Below are 20507 nucleotides of genomic sequence, written 5' to 3' on the forward strand. Positions count from 1 at the left end.
GGTGTGATGCAAGAGTAGATAGGAGGCTGTTTGACAGATATCGACTCACGGAGTATTTAGTTGCTTTGATATCAGTTCTGGATTTAAGGGGCAAGCCGGTTCAGGGACGGACACACAGCCTTAAGAGAACAACACCGCCGTTCTTACGCAAAAAAGGGGGGATAGAGAGAGTGTGTGGGTGAGTGAGAGAGTGAGAGAGAGAGAGAGGAAGTCCTCCGTAAAAAGAAAAGCGCTAAAGATGGAGGTCAGTGAAGAAGTGGAGGAAGCAGTCGGAAGGTTGGGATAGGATGAAACGAACACACCCCCATAAGCTAAGTAAGTATATGTAAGGAAGTGTATATCTGAGTTCAGAGGGAGACATCAAAAGGTCAGGTCGACCCGGAGGAGAAGGGGGAGGCCTAAAAATACAACGAATCGACTCTTGGAGAAGCCAGACAGGACCTGGGAATAGAGGCAGAACAGAGCAAAAGACAGAGAGTCGAGAGTATCGCAGAAGCAAGCAGCGAGCCGGCAAGCAGACAGACAGACCGACAGACCGACAAGATGAAATCCACAAGGATGAGAAAGAAACCGTAAGGAAGGGGAAAAGCAGCCAAAAAAAAATAAAATAAAATAAAAATAAAAATAAAAAACAGTGGAGCATGAAGAATATATTTTCATACATGCAGAAATACATGTACTTACTTACTCTTACGGGTTTACAGTGACAGCGAGCAGAGAAAGGCTGAGCAGATGCTCATATACTTCCTCCGTACATACGGAGTGCTGCTGCTGACTCCCCTTCGTTGACCCCCTTTTTTCTACCCGCCCGGATGGGTTCACACTCAGCTTCCTTCGAGGATCAAACGATCCAGATGGCAAGAGGCTGCCGAGGCTCATGCTGGGACACCTGCAAGCTGTGAGAATTACACGGAGTACACATCCTGTAAGTACAGGGCATACCGACATTCACCGCAGACTCGGTATCAGGCCTGGTAACGGGAAAGCGACATGTTATCGTTTCGCTCTCGGGCTTGTTGGACACGAATACCGGGTTTACTTGCACCGACCGGCGTGTCCTGCCAACAAAAGCACAGCCAGCCGTGGAGCCCACAAGGAAAAAGGAAGGCCCTGTACCTCTCTCTGGTGTAAACGGGGGTGCGAAAAAGCAAGCAAAGGGGTGGGAAGGGACCCAGAAAGTGATGCATTACAGGCCGAATACTGACGCCGTAATGACGGGACTTGAGGAGACGCCATTTTTCAGCTTCATCTTTGTTTTTCTTTCTTTCTTTCTTTTTTTTCAATTACGAGGGAGAAAACTATATATTACGTCCTGGAAGGAAGAGACGGACGGGGGAATGGGAGGGATACAGTGGAGTCTTGTGGTGGGTTCTTGATGGGCGACGGGACGCTGGCATGGTCAGGCTTAGGAGATTCTGATATCTGAGGGTTGGGCACACCCCAAAGGGGAAGAGAGCAGAAGAACAACAGCAGTGAGCAGGCAGGCAGAAGAAGCGCCAGCAGAGGCCAAAAAGAAACGAGAAGGCCGTGAAGAGATCAATTATTGTTTCTTTTTCTGGCTCTTTTTTCGGTGGTGCGTTGCTTTTGCTTTGGCTGTAGATCGTTTTTGCCTTTGCGTGGCTGATGAATGGAAATGGAATGGGAAATGGGAATAGAAAACGGCTATGATGAAGACGAGAATGAAGATGGCGAGGAGGAAGACAGTTGACCAGATATAGAGAGAAAGAAGCAAAGACAAGCTCGTGTGAAGTAGGTCATGTCCGTCGGCTTTGCATTGCCCTCTCTTTCTTCTCTACCTCTATGGAAAAGATACGGTGGAAAAGGTCAGTCAGTAGTGTCTTCCTCTGGTCTGTCCATTCGCCTCTACAGCAACAAGGGCTAACCATGCCTCCCTAGGTTTCTATTAACTCATAGTCTCTCCCTGCAGGGATCCAAAGACGCTCCAAACCTTCCCTTTCTTATTCTGTGTTAATTGGAATGGAAAGCAGCGAAAAAGGAATATATGGTGACTGGTGATAAGTTAAGTATGATGGGAGCATTTCTTTCGTCACTCGAAGCCTGTTGCTGACGCTCCGCCTTCGCAGGGCTGCAAAGAAGCAAAGAAAAAAAAATAAAAAGGGGAACCCAGCAGCCGCGGAGGTGCGATGGAGATAATCAATCCGACACAATAGAAAGGTCGGACGGTTGGCTAATGCTTTTTGCAGGTTCCTTGAAGGTGAACGAAAACACTGTATTCTCCCTATGATGGAGAAAGGAGACAGCTACCCCTTTCGTACAGAGTATGCACGTAGAATATAATATGCCCTTCGATGATGAGAAACGTCCGCAGCAGTGGAATGGGGGTTGGGTTTGCCCTTGGGAAACCCGCACTTGGGGTGGATTCTTATGGCTGCTGTGTGACATCGCCCATGGCTCGCCTTTCCACTCTCCTTCACCCGCCTTGCCATACTCCCTAATGTCAAAGTCATCGTCACAGACACACCACGCCGGCGCGGGAGAAGGCAGAAAGCCTCCAAGTCCAAGCAAACCATATCCATGGATAGGATATAGACATATTATTGTTCTCCAGGTGAGCTCCAGGCTTCCGCCCATAAGGTTTACTCGAGCTTGCCTCCTCATCAATGTATATATACTTTTTGGCATCTTGTTGTATATATGGTTCGAAGTAAACAGGGACTTTCCCCCAAGTGACTCGACTCGACTTGACTGAAGATAAAACACCCAATGTTCGTTCCCGTCTTTCAAAAATCCTGCCGTTCTCCCCGATCAATTCTGTGGATGGTGCAGAACGCCTTTTTTTTTTTCTAACAGTTCCGTGGTTCGACTGTCCATCATGCAGGTAGATATCCAGAGCAGACTGCATCGAAGCTGTTTAGTTTGCACAGCGCCATCACCCAGAGGAACAAAAAGGAGCGCTAATTAACTTTCCTCCACCAAGCCTAAAAACTCTAGCTTAAATATGATCGCGTCGCCTTGCCGCAGAAGTAAATGGTGTGTTGTACAGGCGATGGCCAAGGGTCACGGAAAAAGCTGAACCAGAATATTGAGAGCAGGGCAGAGGATAGTTCATGTTCAGCTGGTCCCAAAAAACAAAAACAAACAAAAAAAGCAAAGGAAAACTGGACAAATCATATCAGCGACTAGTTAGCCTGATTTCTTTCTCTAGCAGCAAATAACTAACTGACATGTAACCAGGCAAATATGTCAGCAGTTGACGAGGCGGACTGAAACTTGCCTTTTCTTTCTTTCATCCATCAGCCATTCATCTCCCTCAGAGGTAAAGAGGACGTCCACTCGCAACAAAGGCCAACAAAGTCGAAGATGCGATCCGTCCATTCACAGCAGCGAGGCTCTTTTTCCTCACTTCTAATTGGACGCCGACGGATTATTCTTCTGTAGAGCGGGAATCGAGAGAGGCGAAAGAAAGAGAAGTAAAAAAGGAAAGAAAGAAAAAAGCCCGACCTTGGTGGCCTCCTTGACTCGTGAATGCCCCATAACTAGATACGGGGTTCTGTGTACTCTACACCACATTGCGAGGCATCAAGTGGTTAAACAAGTGGTGGCCTGCTCCGTAGTTATGAGCCCAGTAAAAAATGTAGAAATACATCTTTCTGTACTTCATACCGTGTCTAGAATCCTTCGCTAGCTCCTAGATGATATTTAACTAACTGGATGCTCCTATCGACGGGAAAGTGTCTTAGAAAGCCTCACACGGGAGCGTCATCGCGAAGACTTACCATACGGAATACGGACAAAGTGTGTCTCTAGCAAGTCCACCAGTAAGATGAAAGACACGTCCATAAAGGTTTCAATAACATAGCAAACCGAAGAAACTATGATTAATATCAAATATGCAGATATATGCATTGGGCACTGTTGACTGCAGAAGTTAGCATGCATACCAAGACAATCAAAACGAAGACGCCCTGACCTCTTTGTCAACTTTTTTGTCTTGCGAGTAACAGCATCTGCAGGGATGCGATAGGACCGCCTTTACTTGAATATCTCACTGAGTGCTGCGAAATTCGTCCCAGCATCTACGGAAATTGATTGGCTGCTCAACAGCGAGAGAACGGGTGCCAAGGTTGCTTTCAATATAATTTGGAATAACGTCTCCAGACTCCCGCACATGCTTTGGTGCTTTGGTACCTTTTTCCTTGTTTGATTGGACGTTGATGGCTCAGAATATCACCCGCAGTCCCATTCTGCATAGACTTCCAATATCCAACCCGGAGAAGTCGGATGTCGCTGCATAACCCCCCTGCCTTTTTGTTTCTCACGGCTTGCAGTATCATTATGATTCTTGGGCTCTTTGCTTTTCCGGCTCATTTTCTCTCGATCAAAAGGCTCCACTACCAACATCCAGACAATAAAATGTAGGAGTCGAAGAGCCGTCTCATGTTTTTACATCTGGTTAGTGGCCTATCACATCGGCATGTCACATACTAGCCGGGTCGACCGCTGCATGGATCAAATATCGAGAGCCTCTCCATGGCTCAGGCACGGAAACGGGACGGAGAAGAAGGGCCGCCTAGAGAGTTGAATGTTGGCATCACATGATGGCTTCTTCATGTACAGCACAGCCCCTTTGCCAATATTCAGTTCATCTTGTTACTGGGGAGGTTGTGGTTCTTTTTCGCCTTCATTGGGCGCAAGGGCGTTTCTCTCCACCTGCTAGTTTATACTGGGAATCCATAATCAAGCATACTTACTCTGAACTCAAGACAATTAACACGCAGTCTTAAGAGGGAGAAAAGATGAGTTGTCAGGCGTGGCTTTGGATGTTGCGGTCAGTCGTTGATGTTGTGGTGCAGAAACGTTTGATATACTGAGGTCGAATTAAGCTACTCCATGGATAAGCTTATGTCTCGAGAGTGATCGTCCCTGGACAGAGAGATCTTCGAAGAAGTCGAGTGAGAGTCACGGTTACTGCGAGACAAGCCAAGGTCACCGTTACTCGTTTTCTTTTATCCTAGAACTCGAAGAGAAGATCTTTTTTTGGATGGTGCTTTTTCATTCCTCTTTCTCCCACGCTGTGATCGACTCAAAATCAACGGTGAGTACCAAAAAACAAACACACAAACAAATACCACTTCATCTGCATAGCGACGCCATTCCACGTCGTTCTTTTTTTCCCCCCGAAGCTCACCAACCCAGCCAGCCCGTCTCTGGAAGAAACGTATCCAAAATCATTACAGGATGCATTGCATCCTGGATGGCCGCTTTGCGACCGCCTTTCTGTAACCTAAAGTAGCTACTGCATATACAGCGCATTACGGAGTATATGTTCATACATGTACAACCAAGTAAATAGTATGTGGCCCCGTCCAAGGCTGATCGACATGACTATGCTAATCTTGAGCCAGCCATCAGAGCCGCCACAACAACAAAGAGAGCGGGCTTGAGAGTCCAGCAGAGAGGAACGAGGAGAGGAGCGTTCCGATCCCAGGTCTCTGGAAGATCGACCGCGAACTTTCAACTCGGGAGTTTTCTTTCCCCAGAACAAAATGATTGATCTTCTCTAATGACACACATATGAGATGCAATCTTGACCTAAGGCGAGAGATGTGTGAAAGCTGCCCACATTTGCTTCTTTATCTGTCAACCTCTTTGCCGGCTCACTCCAATTTCGATATTACTCGGACCACCCGCGCTGATATGAGTATTCAAAGTCGGTTTTCTACCGATAAATGGTACAAAACCGAGAGCCGGTGATTTATGATACAAGAGAAGCAAAGGCCTCCATTAGTCCGCATATCCGTGGCGGCCGGTTGCTTTTCATATATTCCCATAATTATGCCTATATTCCATACTCTGCGCTCAGAAGCAACACCCGCATCCACACCACAACCTCCAAAAGGGTTGAATTTCACTGAGAGGCTCAAGCGCACAGTTAAGCTTCTTATCCCGAAGGTAACATTCCCTTGCAGCTCGCCACACCAGCACAAAGAAGAGCAAGCAGCAGAAGCAATCATGCAGTGACACGTACGGCACATATCTCCCCAATGAAACTGAAGTCACAACCACCGAGCAATGCTCACCCATCAACAGAGTGGCGAGCTGTAGAAACAGAAACGAGCTTGATCTTGACGTTTTGATGCATGTCATCGCACGCAATAATACAATCGACAGTCATCAACCCCCTTTTTTGGCGATAAGCAGATAAACTCGGCGATCTCTAGCAAGGATTACCTAACCCATGTTTGCAAAAAGAAGTCGTGAAAAGAATGCAAAAATGGCGGAGGAGCGCAAAAAAAAAAAAAAGAAAAAAAAAAAGAAACCAGCTGATGGAGAAAAGTTGCGATACCTCCAGTCTTACTTACATATATACAGCACATCCACTCTGTGCTTAAACAAGTGCAGGCGTCAGGGATGGCATATTTCCAGGAAAACTGGCGATGACATATCATGCACGGCTACCGCGAGAGCGTCTCTTAAAGGCGGGAGAGCAACACGGGTAACTCGAAGCCAAGCCCTCGAACCCAAAACAGCCATGAAAAAGCGCAGCTTCAGAGAATTCAGCGGCCCAGGACTTTACATAATAGGAATCCCGAAAAAGCGGGCAAGCTCAAAGGAGCTTAGATGAACGCGTCAGCTTCAGCAAGAAGAACCCTGCTGGTGGAGAGTTTCCCCAGGATCACTGCTGGCCTGGGTACAGGGGCGCACCAGCAGACCAAGCAGACCAAGCAACCCAAGCAATCCAAGCATCCAAGCACCACAGTTGAGTTGAAGGCGTGGAGCTCAGGCGTTAACGTGAGTGATGGTGGTCTCGTCGCCTTGCATCCCGCGCGGTAGTTTGGGACTTGCATTGCCTGTTGAGTGGGGGAGAAAGAAAAAGCAACTTCTAGTGTTGGTAGTGGGGGGGTGAAGGACAGCCAGACTGCGAAGTAGAACCAAGGCCACACGAGCATGAATTGCAAAAGCGAGGCCAGGGAGACAGTGTAGAGTCTGCTATACGGTCCATACCAGTTATTCCAAAGCCGACACAACGGAGAAGGATACTCTGGATCCCATGGCTTGCTCGATACGGCAATTTACTCGATATTACGACCTTGGCGGTTTGATTTTGACTGCTTTCTCAGCTTCGTTTCTTTTCCCTTTCCCTTTTCAATTTCTTTTTTGGCCATCTACATACAACCATTTTGTAGGGAACTAGCTTCATGCTTTGTGACGACACCGACATATTTGCGGCGACTTCCAACATCAGGGATATGGGATCCAGGGGAAGTCAGGAAATTTCAGGGCTCACAACATCACCGACTTGAGATACAACACAGCATGGCCTTGCTACACCTGATAGGCCGCACGGAGTACTCCGCGATGGGGATACGGGGACACAAAAAAAAAAAAAGAGGGCATCGAGGACGGTTTGCAAGATGGCTCTGCGAGTTGTCGTAGTTTTGGGAACGACGTTGCAAAATGGAGTTTATCTGCCGTGTCAAGTTATACGAGGAGCTTATGCGTATGCAATCCGATGTGCTGTGATGGCGTGCAGCTACTACTCTAGTACACAAGGTGCTCAAAGAGATCAAACCTGATTTTACAAGGTCTATATTCGAACACCGCTTCCAAGTCAGCACGTCTACACCGACGCTGAAGCACGATGGAAGTGTTCCGTACGGAGTACTCCGGTCTACTTTGGGCAAGTATCGCAGGTTACTTTTGACTCTTCCCAAGGCGTGAAGATGGCGTTATTATAGCCAAGCCGCCATCGAAGGGATCCGATCCTTGACCCATCACAAGGGTGTTGCAGTATGGGGTGTTCGTTGCTTTTTCCCCCTTTCGTTTCATCTCACTACGGATACCATCATCGGCGCCCCTTCTCAGCATGTGAAGTCGCTGGACGAGTCGTCATTTCCTCAGCTATAATATATATGGTATGGATAAAGAGGAGTGTTCACCAGAGACAAGACTGAGCGATGAACACGCTGGGTGTTCCTCAGTGGGCATATATGGGCCATCCGGCAGTGCTGACAGTCCAGGAGGTGTTTGAGATGCATTACGTGTCGTGTCTCATTGACCTGCTCGACGTCAGTATCTGACCAGCTCAAGGCTTGGCAAGGAAATAGGAATGCTGACTCAGCATCACCAGAGAGGAGGCATCTGCCAAGCCTGGGGCCCCTTTTTCATTGGTCCACATCCCATTCCTTCGAAGTTGCTTTTCAAGCATTCCAGAAGCAATTCCTCCTACCGGGTGAAGAAGAAATGGGGTGAGACCAAACGTCGTGATAAGCGGGAGGAACTGCGCATATCTGATACTATAGATGGGCTCATTACGCAAGGACGAGCTACCGCTATGGCTTGACTGGTTCAACAGACGCGGGAGGCCATATTAATAGTTCGCGTCTTCTGGTGTCAAATATCAATCAATCAATCAATAAGGTGCTATCATGGTTTACTCGCCTGGCTAGCGCCCTATGACGTTGATATTGAGAGGATGCCGCAACCGGAGGCACGCCCTACTAGCTTCATTCCTAAGTGCAACTCAACCTTCTCAAGCTTTTGATATGGTGCGCGCTCCTGATGGAGTCTTCCCTGTCCTCTGGACGAGCTTTGCGAGACTTGGGGCTCTAATTTGCCTTTTTGCGAAGTCCCCAGCTAACGCAAGGCACAAACGGTTAGCTAAGGATCTCCTGTAATATAAGTGGCTATCGGGACTCATGAAAGACGGGGTCCAGGACACTAGCACATTACGACTCCTTGATGTTAGGTTCCGTCTCTTTAGGCAGGAGATTGAATACTGTGAGCATTATTCTATGGAGTGCGAGTCAAATGCTGCAAAAGGCCAGTAATCCAATAATGAAGCAAGCATCTTAGGCTATTCAAGAGTCCCCGAACCCGGCTCTTATGTTCGGTGAAGACCCTGCTGCTAAGCATTATAAGACCGAATATATATCCCAAGGGTCACTCACTTGCTGAACCATACTGGAGAGCACGGTTGTTCAGAGGTCTAACGTTTCCTAATGACAATACTGCCGAGGGTTGAAACCCAACCTCAAACAGCATTAATATCAGAAATTATATCGAGCACAAAGCCGTTTGAGCACATTTTTTTCATACTCCGTACGCCCACTCGCGATCTTCATAATATATGTATATATATATATATTCATCCGAGAGAAAGGGAATAAAATAGCAAAAGAGGAAGTACTACTCCGTCAATTTGGATATTCTATTACTCCCTAGCAAAGGGATTCTTCACGCTGCCGGCAGATCGCCATCGCTTTCCACAGCTCCAGAGGCCTTTTTTGTTTTTCCCCAGCATCCCTTCACCTTCCATACCCACGTTTTGGACGGCTATCACTACCATTCACTACTGAAAACCACGCATTTGTGGCTCAGATCACCACCAACTCTCCACGCTTAACCCTGAGACGATCATACTGGTTATGGCAACCATGAAAAGAAAAAAAAAAGGATACAAAATAAATGAAGCATTCTTATTAATTTGATCTCCTCAGGAACGGGTGGTCAATCATTCTTGGCCTATCTCTGATCCCAGACCACCCTGATCTATCTGAGATCTCTGGCGTCTGGAGAACACCTAGGCGACGCTTGGGTGAGGGCAGCACAGGCTGATGGGCTGATGGATCATGCAGGAGTGGAAGACTAGCCCCGAGCCAGCAAGCACGGAATTTCTGGTACTGGTAATACCGGAATACAGCGAAATCGCAATACGAAAGTTACGATACGGCTACTTATTTACTTTACGAAAGTTACCGCACTAAAGAAGGTTATCTGGCTTAAGGTTTGGTGAAGTGCAGGTAAAGTTGGATCCGCCAAGCCCGCTAAAGCTTCGCCGGCGGAGCTTTTCTATCTCACGAACTGCTTGTCGATGGTGAGGAGCAAAGGGAGCATGATTCAATCAATAGCCTCCTCCGAAGTGATCTTCCAACGTTTATTCTCTTTGCTCGCGGAGGATCGCCCGCTCCCAAGGATATGGGCATCTTATTGCAGCCATTAAGCTTCGTTAAATGTCCAAATAGTGACGAGCCAAGAGTCAATAGATTCCGGCTGGGCGTTGCTATTTCCTTTCCGTCCTTGCTCCCTCTCTGTTGTTTGCCCTGCTTGCCCGTCTTTTCCCCTTCCCCCTTCTCTCATCGTGTTTTTGATAGAATATATGGGTCGATGGGGTTATTTGCTTCTTTCGTTTCTTCTTCTTTTCTTTTTTTGCATCTTTAGCTGTCGCCGCTAGTGACAGGGAGCTTGATCAGGAAAACGAACGAGATGCTGGGCAAGGGCGAAGCAGATTCTTCGGATTCAACGTATAACGACTTCGACACCGTATAACGCGCAATCCACAATCAGGGAAGGCAAAGAGATGAACACGAAGTTAGGCGCTATATTAAAATAGGGGGAGATCGAGTAAGTCCATGTATACGTCTGGCATCTCGGAGTGTGGAAGAGGCAGATGGAAAAGTAAACACAGCCAATTGACTGGACCTCACTGCAGTCCAAGAACTGGACATCGACCGAATCACATCACCCAGAAGGGGAACAAAGGATTTAGACCCCTGTCAACAGCGAGCCATATCCTCCATACAAGCATTTCCAATCTTTATATGGCTAACCAGCGCTCCCCACAGCGTTCGTCCAGTCAGCATTCGCGCCGAGAGCAGGTTCCCTCCGATTATGCTGTAACTGTGTGTGTCTACGCGCGTGTGTGGTGTGGATAGACTTACTAGCGACTACATGGTGATGTCACAGTACATCACCGGGGCCGGGTTGCTGCTTCGCGTTGCAGGGGCAGGAGAGATTCATCCGGAGAGTCATCTGCCCCCTAACCATGAAGCTGCATATATTCAACATACATAGCGCAGAAAGAGAGGCAAGACCACAACGCCTCCGGGAGCAAGGGGATCTTCCTACACCTTTTTTTTTTCACGCAGCCTTTGGCAGCGGTTTAAGTACTGAGTCTGGGATAAACACCGCTGCTAATGCAGCTCCAAGATGGCACAGGCGTTTGACTAAGTTAGCTATCCTATACATTCATACATTATTGGCGCTCGAACAGGCAAACGGGACGAAATTCGGGAGCCGGACGAATGGATAGCGACTCCGTATCGTTCGAGAAGTCAACGTCTATCGACGGAGGGCAGCGGCGCTTCACTTTCAACTCGCTCAACGCACTTTCGCACTCCCAAACTCTTATCAAACCAATACCACAGGTACGGAGTATACGTGGAAGTACGGAGAGAGTACGCCTTGCTCGTTCCCCGGTAGTGTTAGTGTACCTCTGCCGTAGCAGATAATTAAGAATGCCAACCCCCAAGTCGCAGCGTATCGTTTCATCCGCTTGGCTGCCTCCTCAGCATCCCAAATATGCTTGACTCGTGGAAAAAGCATGAAAAAAAGCTGAGCTCGTCTCTACCTGCTTGCCCCCCGTCCTGTCGTTTTGTCTTTCCTGTCACCGCGCTCCGATATCCCTGCGCATTCTGAAACGCACCGGGCCTCCCAGATGTCTGCTGGACCCCCCCCCCCCCACATCCCGTCTTGTTCAGCCTCCACTCCTTCAAGCACTCCTTGTTTGTTCCCCCTGGCTTCTTGGCTCCGCGAGCCCCCTGCCAGCTATGATGTCAGCCCAGCCGTGCTTCGTGCTTGGATCGGAGAGTGCAAAGACATGTGGTGAACTGCTGGTTCACGGTGAGGACGCCCTGATACTGCGGACGTTCCGCTATGGGGCAGAGGGGGATGTTTGCGCGTCTTCCCTTGGGTCTCATCCTTCTCCTTTTTCCGTTTCTTCCTCCAGGGTCGACGAACTCGCTGGTTTTTCCCGAGAGTAGCCAACGTCGTTGGTTCTGCATTTTCCAAGGCTGCGAAACAATGTATACGCAAGCTTCCATCTACCCCATACATAGTACGGAGCCATGCTCACCAGGTTGTCGCTCCGAACCGAGTCATGGTGGAGAGAACGATCGATGATCAGTCGAGACAAGATCATCTCATATCAAGACTTCGACCAACAGCAACGTTCCTGAAAGCATTCCACTTGCCTTCCATGAACGTTACTTTTTCTCTCTAGTCCAGCTTTCTTTTTTGATTCCTTCGAGAGCCCGAGCAGTTCTGCTGGCGGACATGAAGAGACGCGCTTCTCTCGATCTGGTAGAATCTTTCGCTCTCTCCCATGCGCAGCCAAGTGCCTGGGCCTGAAAATCACTTCATCATCGCGAAGATCAAAACAAATAATCATGGACAACAAACAAACTTGCTGTTAATACCCGTTAATCAAGTAGCTTACTCGATACCAAAGGCGGGGAGAGTACGTGCATTAAAGGGACAACTCAGCCACCTATGCGCAGCTCACTATCACCAGGGAACTCCAGAAATAATTCTCTGCCTGTATGGACTGATGTCGATGTTAAAGCATTTGCTACAAACCTCTACTATCCAAATGCGTGTTTTTTTTTTTTTTTTAAATGCTATTATATCCTTCCTGCGACGGAGCAATCTCCTCTTCCTCCACAAATACTTCACGCAGCCCGCTCAGTCCGTCACATCCTGTGAAACTTGGGCCTCCCAGCTGCACTCCAAAGGAGCATCTCGATCTGTGGTAACACTGCAGTATTAAGAGAAGATGGGAAATGTCCCTGCTCAGCGCTACCAGCTCTGGCCATCGATCTGGCTAAGAGGCCGTTGTGGCCGATTCCTGAACGATCTATAAAAATGAACAGTAGGGAATCGGGATGTAGTGTCACTCGAAGCCGGCAATGCAAATTGTGGCTTCCCTTCGCGATTAATCCGGCTGGGAATGTTTAAACGCATACAGATTATGTGCAAATATGTATGCCGTCCCTTAGCGTTGAGTGTTTGCTTTTTTTTTTCTTTTCCTGTGCAGCAGCTAACATATACCATGGGACACTGCTGCGCCTCATCCGAGTTCCTGTCTATCAGTGCAAGACTGTACCGGGATGCTCATCCATACCATCTTCCAACTTTTTTTGTCTTTCTCTTGTGTCTGCTTTGATCGAATGCATATGATACGTCTCAGGATGCCATGCCTCTCTCTGTATGACCTGGTTAATTTCGGTCGCGAAAAGTACCAAGTTCCTTTTGGAATATGCAGATAAACGAAATCGAAACAAAAAAGACATAAAAATAACTATCAGACAGCAGACGATGGTACCCAATTGCGAAATGCCCTTTCCCCCTTACGCTTTACCTAAATATTGCGTTATTTTACTTGATTGGCCTGCATTAACACGGCATTGAGTATGGCCTCTACTTGACTATGTTGTCCACCTCACAAAACCATGGATCGTACATACAGAGAATGTACGTCCACAGCATTTAGGTATGTGGATTACGGGGTAGGATGCTGACTCTCAAAAGCCCCTGCTTGGATTTGCCCCATGACTGCCGAAATTCGTCCTCTTGCCTTTTGCTTCAGCCTTTGTACCTTTACAGTCTAGCTACCCCAAAGGGTCCGTGTTGCATGGGTCCCTTTTTGAATACCACAACTGGACGGAATCATGCTTATCCTACTGGTGGCTACGTTTCATATACACATCAGTGGCGTGTGTAGAGCGATTGCCCCCATAGCCTCGCGGGGAACTATATCTACCCTAAATTGACGCCACTTCTACCAGACAGACCAGATTATACGTCGTATAAATTATACTTAGCATGCCTAGTGCGCCCAATACCCGATGGATGAATGATGCTGTGCAACCATTAGAAACCCAAGCCAGTAATCCTTCTCCACCGCAAAGTATGTACAGAACTGGAGAAGAAACACGTTTGGCGGCGCTTATACAAGTTGATGTCCACCGTTGAAGGACCTTCGGCATCATCAAGTGGTGTAAAAAGAAAGCATCTGGAGTAGTACGTAGTAGCAGAAGGGGTACAACAAAACACAAGGAGATCATACCGTCAGGTGGCGGTATTGGAGTTCAATTGCCTTGAAAATAGAGGAAATACGGGACATTCAGGGAGGCGTGTGAACCTACAATGGCGATATAGTTACAGCGTACAGAAGACGCGGGTGATGCAGCCATGCAAATAATCTAAAAGGGTAGGTAACGTATACTCTGGAGAATATTATCTGGAGTACACAAGGCCCAAGTACTCTGCGAAGGAATATTAACGCTAGGTTGATCAATTATTACACCGTCCATATATTACATCAGGATGAGGTTAACCGATTCTTGTGGCCAACGTAAAAGGTACGTTTTTTGGTTCAACTTATACGCTAGTAGAACTGTACCATAAACTTATAGCCTAAGCTCTCCTGGCTGCTACTGATCCAGCTCTGCGGCCAAAGACAGCACCAGAAGTTAGGCCGCTACCTCCCGGATAGTTGCTATGGAAGAGACCACCAAGCATCTCTCCCACACAGTAGAGGCCAGGGATCTGTTCATTGTTGGCCGAAGAAATGGCTGTAGCCGTTTCCGGGGTCACGGCTAGCCCTCCAAATGTAAACGTAATGCCGCAGGTAACCTTTACTGCAAGAAACGGTCCTTGGTCGAGAGGGAGAGCCCAGTTGGACTTGGGGAGGGACAGGCCACCGGCATACGATTGCGTGGACAGTCCATCTTTGATTGCCGGGTTCCATTCAGCGCCCGTATTCTCCTTGCGATGCTGGTAAACTGCGGCGTTATAGTCACTTAACGTGTTGATAAAGGTTTCTTTATCCATTAGTCCAACACGAGAGCATTTCTCAGCAAGTTCGGATATTGAAGGGGCAGTGATGTGCTCGACAACCTCTGGACGGTATTCCTCTTCTCGTAACCATGAAATAGCCTGGTGGTCCCAAACCTGAAATGCAATATGTCCTGGCTGCGCAAGGATAGCTCTGCCAAACTTTGCATATGTGAAATTTCTCATATCTATACCCTCATCCACAAACCTTTTCCCCTCTGCATTGATCATCAGCCCAAGGGGGGTAGCCTGATTTGGTAATTTGGTTTGAGATGTCACGATCACCTGAAGATTTAGGAGCATTGGCATCCCATGCAACGGAATGGCATCCACTCCAGTCTCCTGCCTTTTTCGCTGACATATCGCGGATTGCTATCTCAAGGCAATCGCTAACATTGTATGGAGTACCGCGGAGAAAGGCTTTGTCCCATCCACCACCAAGGTAATGTGCCCACATCTGAGGATTTGATTCAAAGCCTCCAGCCGCTAATATCACGGCTTGGGTTTTTATAATCGTCTCACTGCCGTTATTCTCAACGACGGCCCCGGAAAGTGTACCGGTGGCAGGGTCGGAAACTAATCTCATCAGGGGCGTTGAGTAAAACACAAAAATACCCACACGCCGCGCAGCTACCTGGTAGTCCTGGATAAGGCCCTTCCCACCATCTTCGGTTTTCAGTGACATGCCTCCCCAAAATCTATTGCGACCATCAACTTTGTAGGATTGTCGGTTAAATGATAACTGAGACCTAACCCCAAGACTCGCAAGCCACTTGATGGTGGTATTTGAGTCCTGGACAAGGGCTTTGCAAAGGGTCTGGTTCGTCTGTCCATCGGTCATTCTTGACATATCTTCTGTGAATTCTTCGGTGGTATATGGCTCCATATCTATGATACCTGCTTGCTCACTCGTGACATTGTTCACAATTGGGAGAACGTCATCCAGACCGCTGTGAACTGTTCTAAATGCACCTGCAGTGAAATAGGTATTCCCTCCAGCCCATTCCTAAGGAGCCTTTTCGATTAGAACGACACCCCTGGCACCATTTTCGGCGGCTGAAATAGCAGCTGAGAAACCTGCGTTTCCACTACCAACCACTAGAATGTCGCATTCCTGTGGGATTGCCATACTTGAATTTCCGGGTATCTGTTAGCTCTGACTGATTAAGGTCTTCTCCCAAATATTTTAAATTTCTTTTCTTGCTTTCTTTCTTTATTTCTTTTGAATAACTGGTAAAATCAACGGACGGACAGGACCAATAGCTCTTCGAATGTTACGGTTTATCATGAGGAGTAAGGACTGAAGTCGCTGCTACACGACACAAGCTGAGCAATTCCGGTCTCTCTTAAGCGGCAGAAATGCCGGTCATAACACTGACGGAGACTTGTCCTCCGCATCACGGTTCCGCATCGAAACTGCCGAAAACTCTTACATGGAGCTTTCACCATAGTTAGCTCGTAGTTAGCACGTAGATCAGTGTTCGCTGGGCTCTCATCTATCCGTCAGCTCTAAATCCTTTGCCTTACCATAGGCGATAGTCACGAGTCCAGCCCTAATCATGAACTAGTGTGCCAGGTGACAGTCAGCCGTTCAAGAGGGGACTAAGCCTTCTTATACCAGCAGCATCTGCAATATATGAAGGGTTCATCCTATATCAAGCGAATGCGTTGGTGAAGCTGAACGTCCTGTCGAAACGCCATGTCGTCCAATTTATCCTTTTGCCCCTTTCGGGCCAACCCCAGTTCGGCTACTCAAACAGCGCGCTAGTCCCTCTCCGTAATAGTCACGTGGTATAATGCCCGCCCTGGAACCCTTTTTTTTGTAACTGAAGAAAGACCTTGGAATTACAACTCCAACAGCGTTAAAAGAAAAAAAATTTTATACCAGAGTTTTCAGGACGAAATGATTATACGGCTAAGGCCATGATACAGTGGCAGATATTTATTATTTGAGTGAATTGCCACTTTCGGCAAAAAAGCGATTTGCGCCAATATCAATCTGGCCTTTTAGTCGCCATGGTACACAGCTTCAAAGGACGATAATCAACTTAAATCGCCCCAATAACGATAGAATTTGGAGCTTTGTACTCCGGCCTCAATCTTGCAGAAATGACCAAATCTCATGATCATGGCCCGCCAAAGATATTGGCTCGAGCATGTCAATTTTGCAGGGCTAGGAAGATCAAATGTGATACCCAGCGGCCAAGCTGCAGCTCATGCATCAGCCAGAAGAGGGAATGCGTATATATCTTAGAGGTTCCAAAAAGACGGTGCGTAGTTTCAAGATGTACTGCAGACAGGCAATGCCAATCCTGTTGTTTGCCTAGGAGTTATGTCACTTACTGACCGAGAATAGGCCATCTACAGCTATTGTCAACGCTCTCCAAAATGAGAAAAGACAGTTTGAAGAGATGATATTACGCCTGAAAAAAGCCTCTCCGGAGGAGCGAGATGCTTTACTGGAGTCTATTCTAGTTGAAGATGGCTCAGTGAAGCTCAAACGCAGCTCACCGCCGCCGTTTACGCCTTCACCTTTAGGCCCAAAGAAATCTAATCGGGAAACGAAATCTCACCATTCTGATGATGATGGTATATCTTCAGATGAGGATTTGGATGTTCTCCCTTTTCTCTCTGTCGATGAAGGGGGAAAGGTGGATACATTCGGTCCCTCATCCGCTCTGCAAGGACCGACGAAGCCAGTAATTTCGAAGGAGTCACCTGTCACTGAACATGTTCGGAACCAGCTTATAGCAAATGCAATACTGCAACGTCAACGAGAGCATGACATTAGGTGCTGGCAGGAGATTTACGGCGTTCCAGTGGAGCTCGCTATTCATCTACTGGACCTCCATTGGAACCGACAGCATCACAGTTTCTTATTAACTTATAGACCCGCAGTCATGAGAGATCTGATACAGAATGGGCCGTATTGTTCGGAATTTTTAATGAATGCCATCTTTGCATGTTCCTGCAAGTACTCACAAAGAATTGAGGTCCGGGACAATCCCGTAGACCCTGAAACGGCAGGTGGTCGGTTTTTTGCTCGTTGTGATCAAATCCTCGCGGACCAATCACTTTTGAACTCTTCAAGCATTGCGACTCTGGTCGGACTGCTTCTTCTTGGATCAACTTACAATGCTTTAGGCCAAACCTCTAAAGGTTGGCTCTACACTGGATATGCCCTTCGAATGGTCTATGATCTTGGCCTTCATCTTGATTATAAAGCCACGACTGCAAACGCGGAGGATATTGAGATACGACGCCGCGTATTTTGGGGTGCATTTATTTGTGATAAGCTACAGAGTTTGTATCTGGGACGACCGATGGCCATTCACATAAGGGATACCCATGTGTCACGCAACTTTATGGACACCATGGAAGAGAAGGAATTATGGACACCTTATGTTGACCCTAGGCTGCCATCTGACTCGTTACCAGCTATGCCTGGCACTCCTACTCCAATCCATTCCGTTACAACTTTCCAGCAGTTATGCCTCTTGTCCAAAATTATGACCAAAATCATCAATCGGTTCTACGTAGTGGGAGCTACTGCTGCTAATGCAAGAGCTAGTCTACAGTCAATCGACGACGCATTGATATCCTGGAAGGACAACCTCCCGTCTGACCTTAATTTCGAGCCTTGGTCTGACAACCCATTGACTGCCCAAGCTCGTCCAGCCCCTAATGTCATGATCCTTAATGCTTTATATTACTCTTTGGTGATTCTGCTTCATCGGCCGTTTATTGCTGATGGTCATCTTCGTTCTGCTGTTGCACCGGCCAGCTCATGGAAGCGCTGCACTTCTGCCGCCAAAAACATAACTAGTATAGTACTGGCATATAAGTCAGCATATACTCTTCGAGGAGCTGCTTATTTGTTGAGTTATGCAGTTTATGTTGCTTGTACCATTCATGTTCGCAATGCTGCAGCAACTGACGGCAGCCAGCCAAGTGAAAATTCTTCCATTCTCTCTGCAAGTCTTCACAGCCTCGATGAACTGTCGCTACCGAATTCTGGAGTGTCTAAAACTGCGAGCATAATCCGAAAAATCATGGCTGACAATGGCCTAAAACTTGTGTCCGGTAATTCTATCAATTTGAAATCCTAAGCTATCTGGCGGGATGTGTGCTAACAATTAAATAGAGCCGGTTATTGATATACATTCTCCATCGTCCTTGGATCTCGACGCCATTTTGCGGATGTTCCCATCTAAATCTCCCACCCAAGGCCAACAACCAAACCAGCCCGAAAATTTTGATCAAAGCTATGGAATGAACCCATATGGACCAGAAGATCTACTTTATGGGTTTATGGATGGAGAAACAGCGGCTTTCTCGGACTTCACTAATAATGGAGCATTTAGGATATAAGTGAGGCATTTCAATTGTGTTCTATGAAGCCCCTGACTATACTGCTGTGGCTCCACGGAGATTGAATCTCTGTCTCCGTAAATGTCGAAGTATATTCATAGCCCCCGTGCAGGGTCGTTGTTCCATATCATCGAGAACGAATTGAGCCATACTGTCGCCTCTACTGCTCATGAAGCAGTCTTACTGCTGCAGGCGACAGTAGGGATGGCGTATATTGCCGGGGAGGTAAAAGAATATACCGAGTGTGGCTGTGTATGTCAACGATTTTACTCTGGTTACAATTCAATAACTATAGCTAACCGCGTCCTCTACAGAACCGGTGCAGCCAACGGTGACGGTATTAGAATTACATGTCTCCTGATAAACTTAGGTCTGAAGGAGTTTAGCTGATGCATTAGTTAAGTGTTTCCCTACAATTTAGCGGGCATTCTTACCACGATTTAGTGGGCTATCACATAGAGTAATGTTACTGCTTGGATGGTATTTGTTTGCAACTAGCCCTTGGCATTATAGATTAGATCATCTGATAATACAAATTAGAATGAAAACTTGGCATTTATTCCAAAGAGCCTGCCTTGATATCGGTTCATGACTTCTCCCAACTTCACCATAATTCCAGCAGCCAGCATCCTGACTTGATCATCTCCCTTTGGGGTTCGTTCAAATATTCCTCCAACCCATTCTCGCATCTCCATTACTTGCTCTGCGAATTCATTGACAAGTCGTTCTTCTCCGGAGCTTCCGGAAGCAATATTAATATCCAGTACAGCAAGAAAAAGTGAAAGTATAGCGGAAAGGACAGTTGGTTCCGTAGCGGCTGCGGAGTTATGGAGGGACATCAGTAACATTAGAACGTCGGAAGTTATCGTCAGTTGGTTAACCGAACTCGGTCCAATTGTTGATATAACAAGGATAGTAGTTTGTATGAACAAAGAAAGAAGGTGAGGGGAGAAAAAAGGGTTGTTCCCATTATATGATCTGAATTGGCGAATTTAACACTTAGTAATCTGAACTCATAATATCAAAGAAGCACTTGGGTTGAGGTATACTTACGAAGTAGAATACATCATTAAGCTAAATCCACTGGTTAATGGGCGGAAAAATGCTTCAAATAGTATTTTATGTAGGTCTTTTGGTATCGACTTTGCTCTCCTTAGTTGCTCTTGTTCATGCTTCTTCTTTTCCACTTCCATTCTTGAAGAAAATGTGCGAACTTTCAAGGCATTAGGACCGCTTAGTGTGTCTGCAGCATTAAGAGCTAAAGGCTCCAGAGAGGTTCGTGTAATATTCCTGGATATAGCTTCATTTGGGGTATGCTTAGAGGCTGGGTCATATTGGATCTCTAGTCGGTTTGGAAGCCGTTGGGACGGAAAAGATGCATCGGCAGAAACTTGGGGAAGGCTCATGGCCTTGCTATCCTCCTCTCTATACCCTGCAAGTTCTCTCGCTCCCAGGCCTAAGGCAACCAGTAGCGAGGATCTTTGAGATTGAGATAGATC

At 47.1% G+C, this 20507-nt stretch overlaps 4 protein-coding genes across 5 annotated transcripts; 2 read left to right on the top strand and 2 right to left on the bottom strand.

The window, feature by feature from the left end:
- Positions 1-1500: 1500 nt before the first annotated feature.
- On the bottom strand, positions 1501-4428 carry TERG_06296 (uncharacterized protein). 2 transcript variants are annotated; one of them, XM_047750131.1, is made up of 3 exons: positions 3463-4428; positions 3236-3366; positions 1501-3119 (listed from the first exon to the last, which is right to left on the bottom strand). In XM_047750131.1, exon 3 carries the CDS (start codon positions 2641-2643, stop codon positions 2155-2157), a length of 489 nt encoding a protein of 162 aa, XP_047606840.1. In that variant the 5' UTR covers positions 2644-3119; positions 3236-3366; positions 3463-4428; the 3' UTR covers positions 1501-2154. The 2 variants fall into 2 exon arrangements, with proteins under 2 accessions (XP_047606840.1, XP_047604571.1); XM_047748586.1 differs by having other exon boundaries at positions 1501-4428.
- Positions 4429-9946: 5518 nt separating this feature from the next.
- TERG_12393 (uncharacterized protein) lies at positions 9947-11373 on the top strand. The gene has a single exon (XM_047751355.1). It carries the CDS (start codon positions 10374-10376, stop codon positions 10674-10676), a length of 303 nt encoding a protein of 100 aa, XP_047606841.1. The 5' UTR covers positions 9947-10373; the 3' UTR covers positions 10677-11373.
- A 1147-nt stretch (positions 11374-12520) lies between these two features.
- Positions 12521-15766, bottom strand: TERG_06301 (uncharacterized protein; the record flags this gene model as incomplete). Its single annotated transcript, XM_047748587.1, has 3 exons — positions 12521-14799; positions 14846-15643; positions 15668-15766. 3 exons carry the CDS (start codon positions 15764-15766, stop codon positions 14218-14220), a joined length of 1479 nt encoding a protein of 492 aa, XP_047604572.1. The 3' UTR covers positions 12521-14217.
- Positions 15767-17048: 1282 nt separating this feature from the next.
- On the top strand, positions 17049-18746 carry TERG_06302 (uncharacterized protein; the record flags this gene model as incomplete). The annotated part of the gene is made up of 1 exon (XM_003233261.2): positions 17049-18746. The coding sequence occupies one exon, from the start codon at positions 17049-17051 to the stop codon at positions 18744-18746; it is 1698 nt and encodes a 565-aa protein (XP_003233309.2).
- Between the last annotated feature and the right edge of the window lie 1761 nt (positions 18747-20507).

This window comes from Trichophyton rubrum (assembly GCF_000151425.1).
Source record: "Trichophyton rubrum CBS 118892 genomic scaffold supercont2.7, whole genome shotgun sequence".
Lineage (NCBI taxonomy): Eukaryota > Fungi > Ascomycota > Eurotiomycetes > Onygenales > Arthrodermataceae > Trichophyton > Trichophyton rubrum.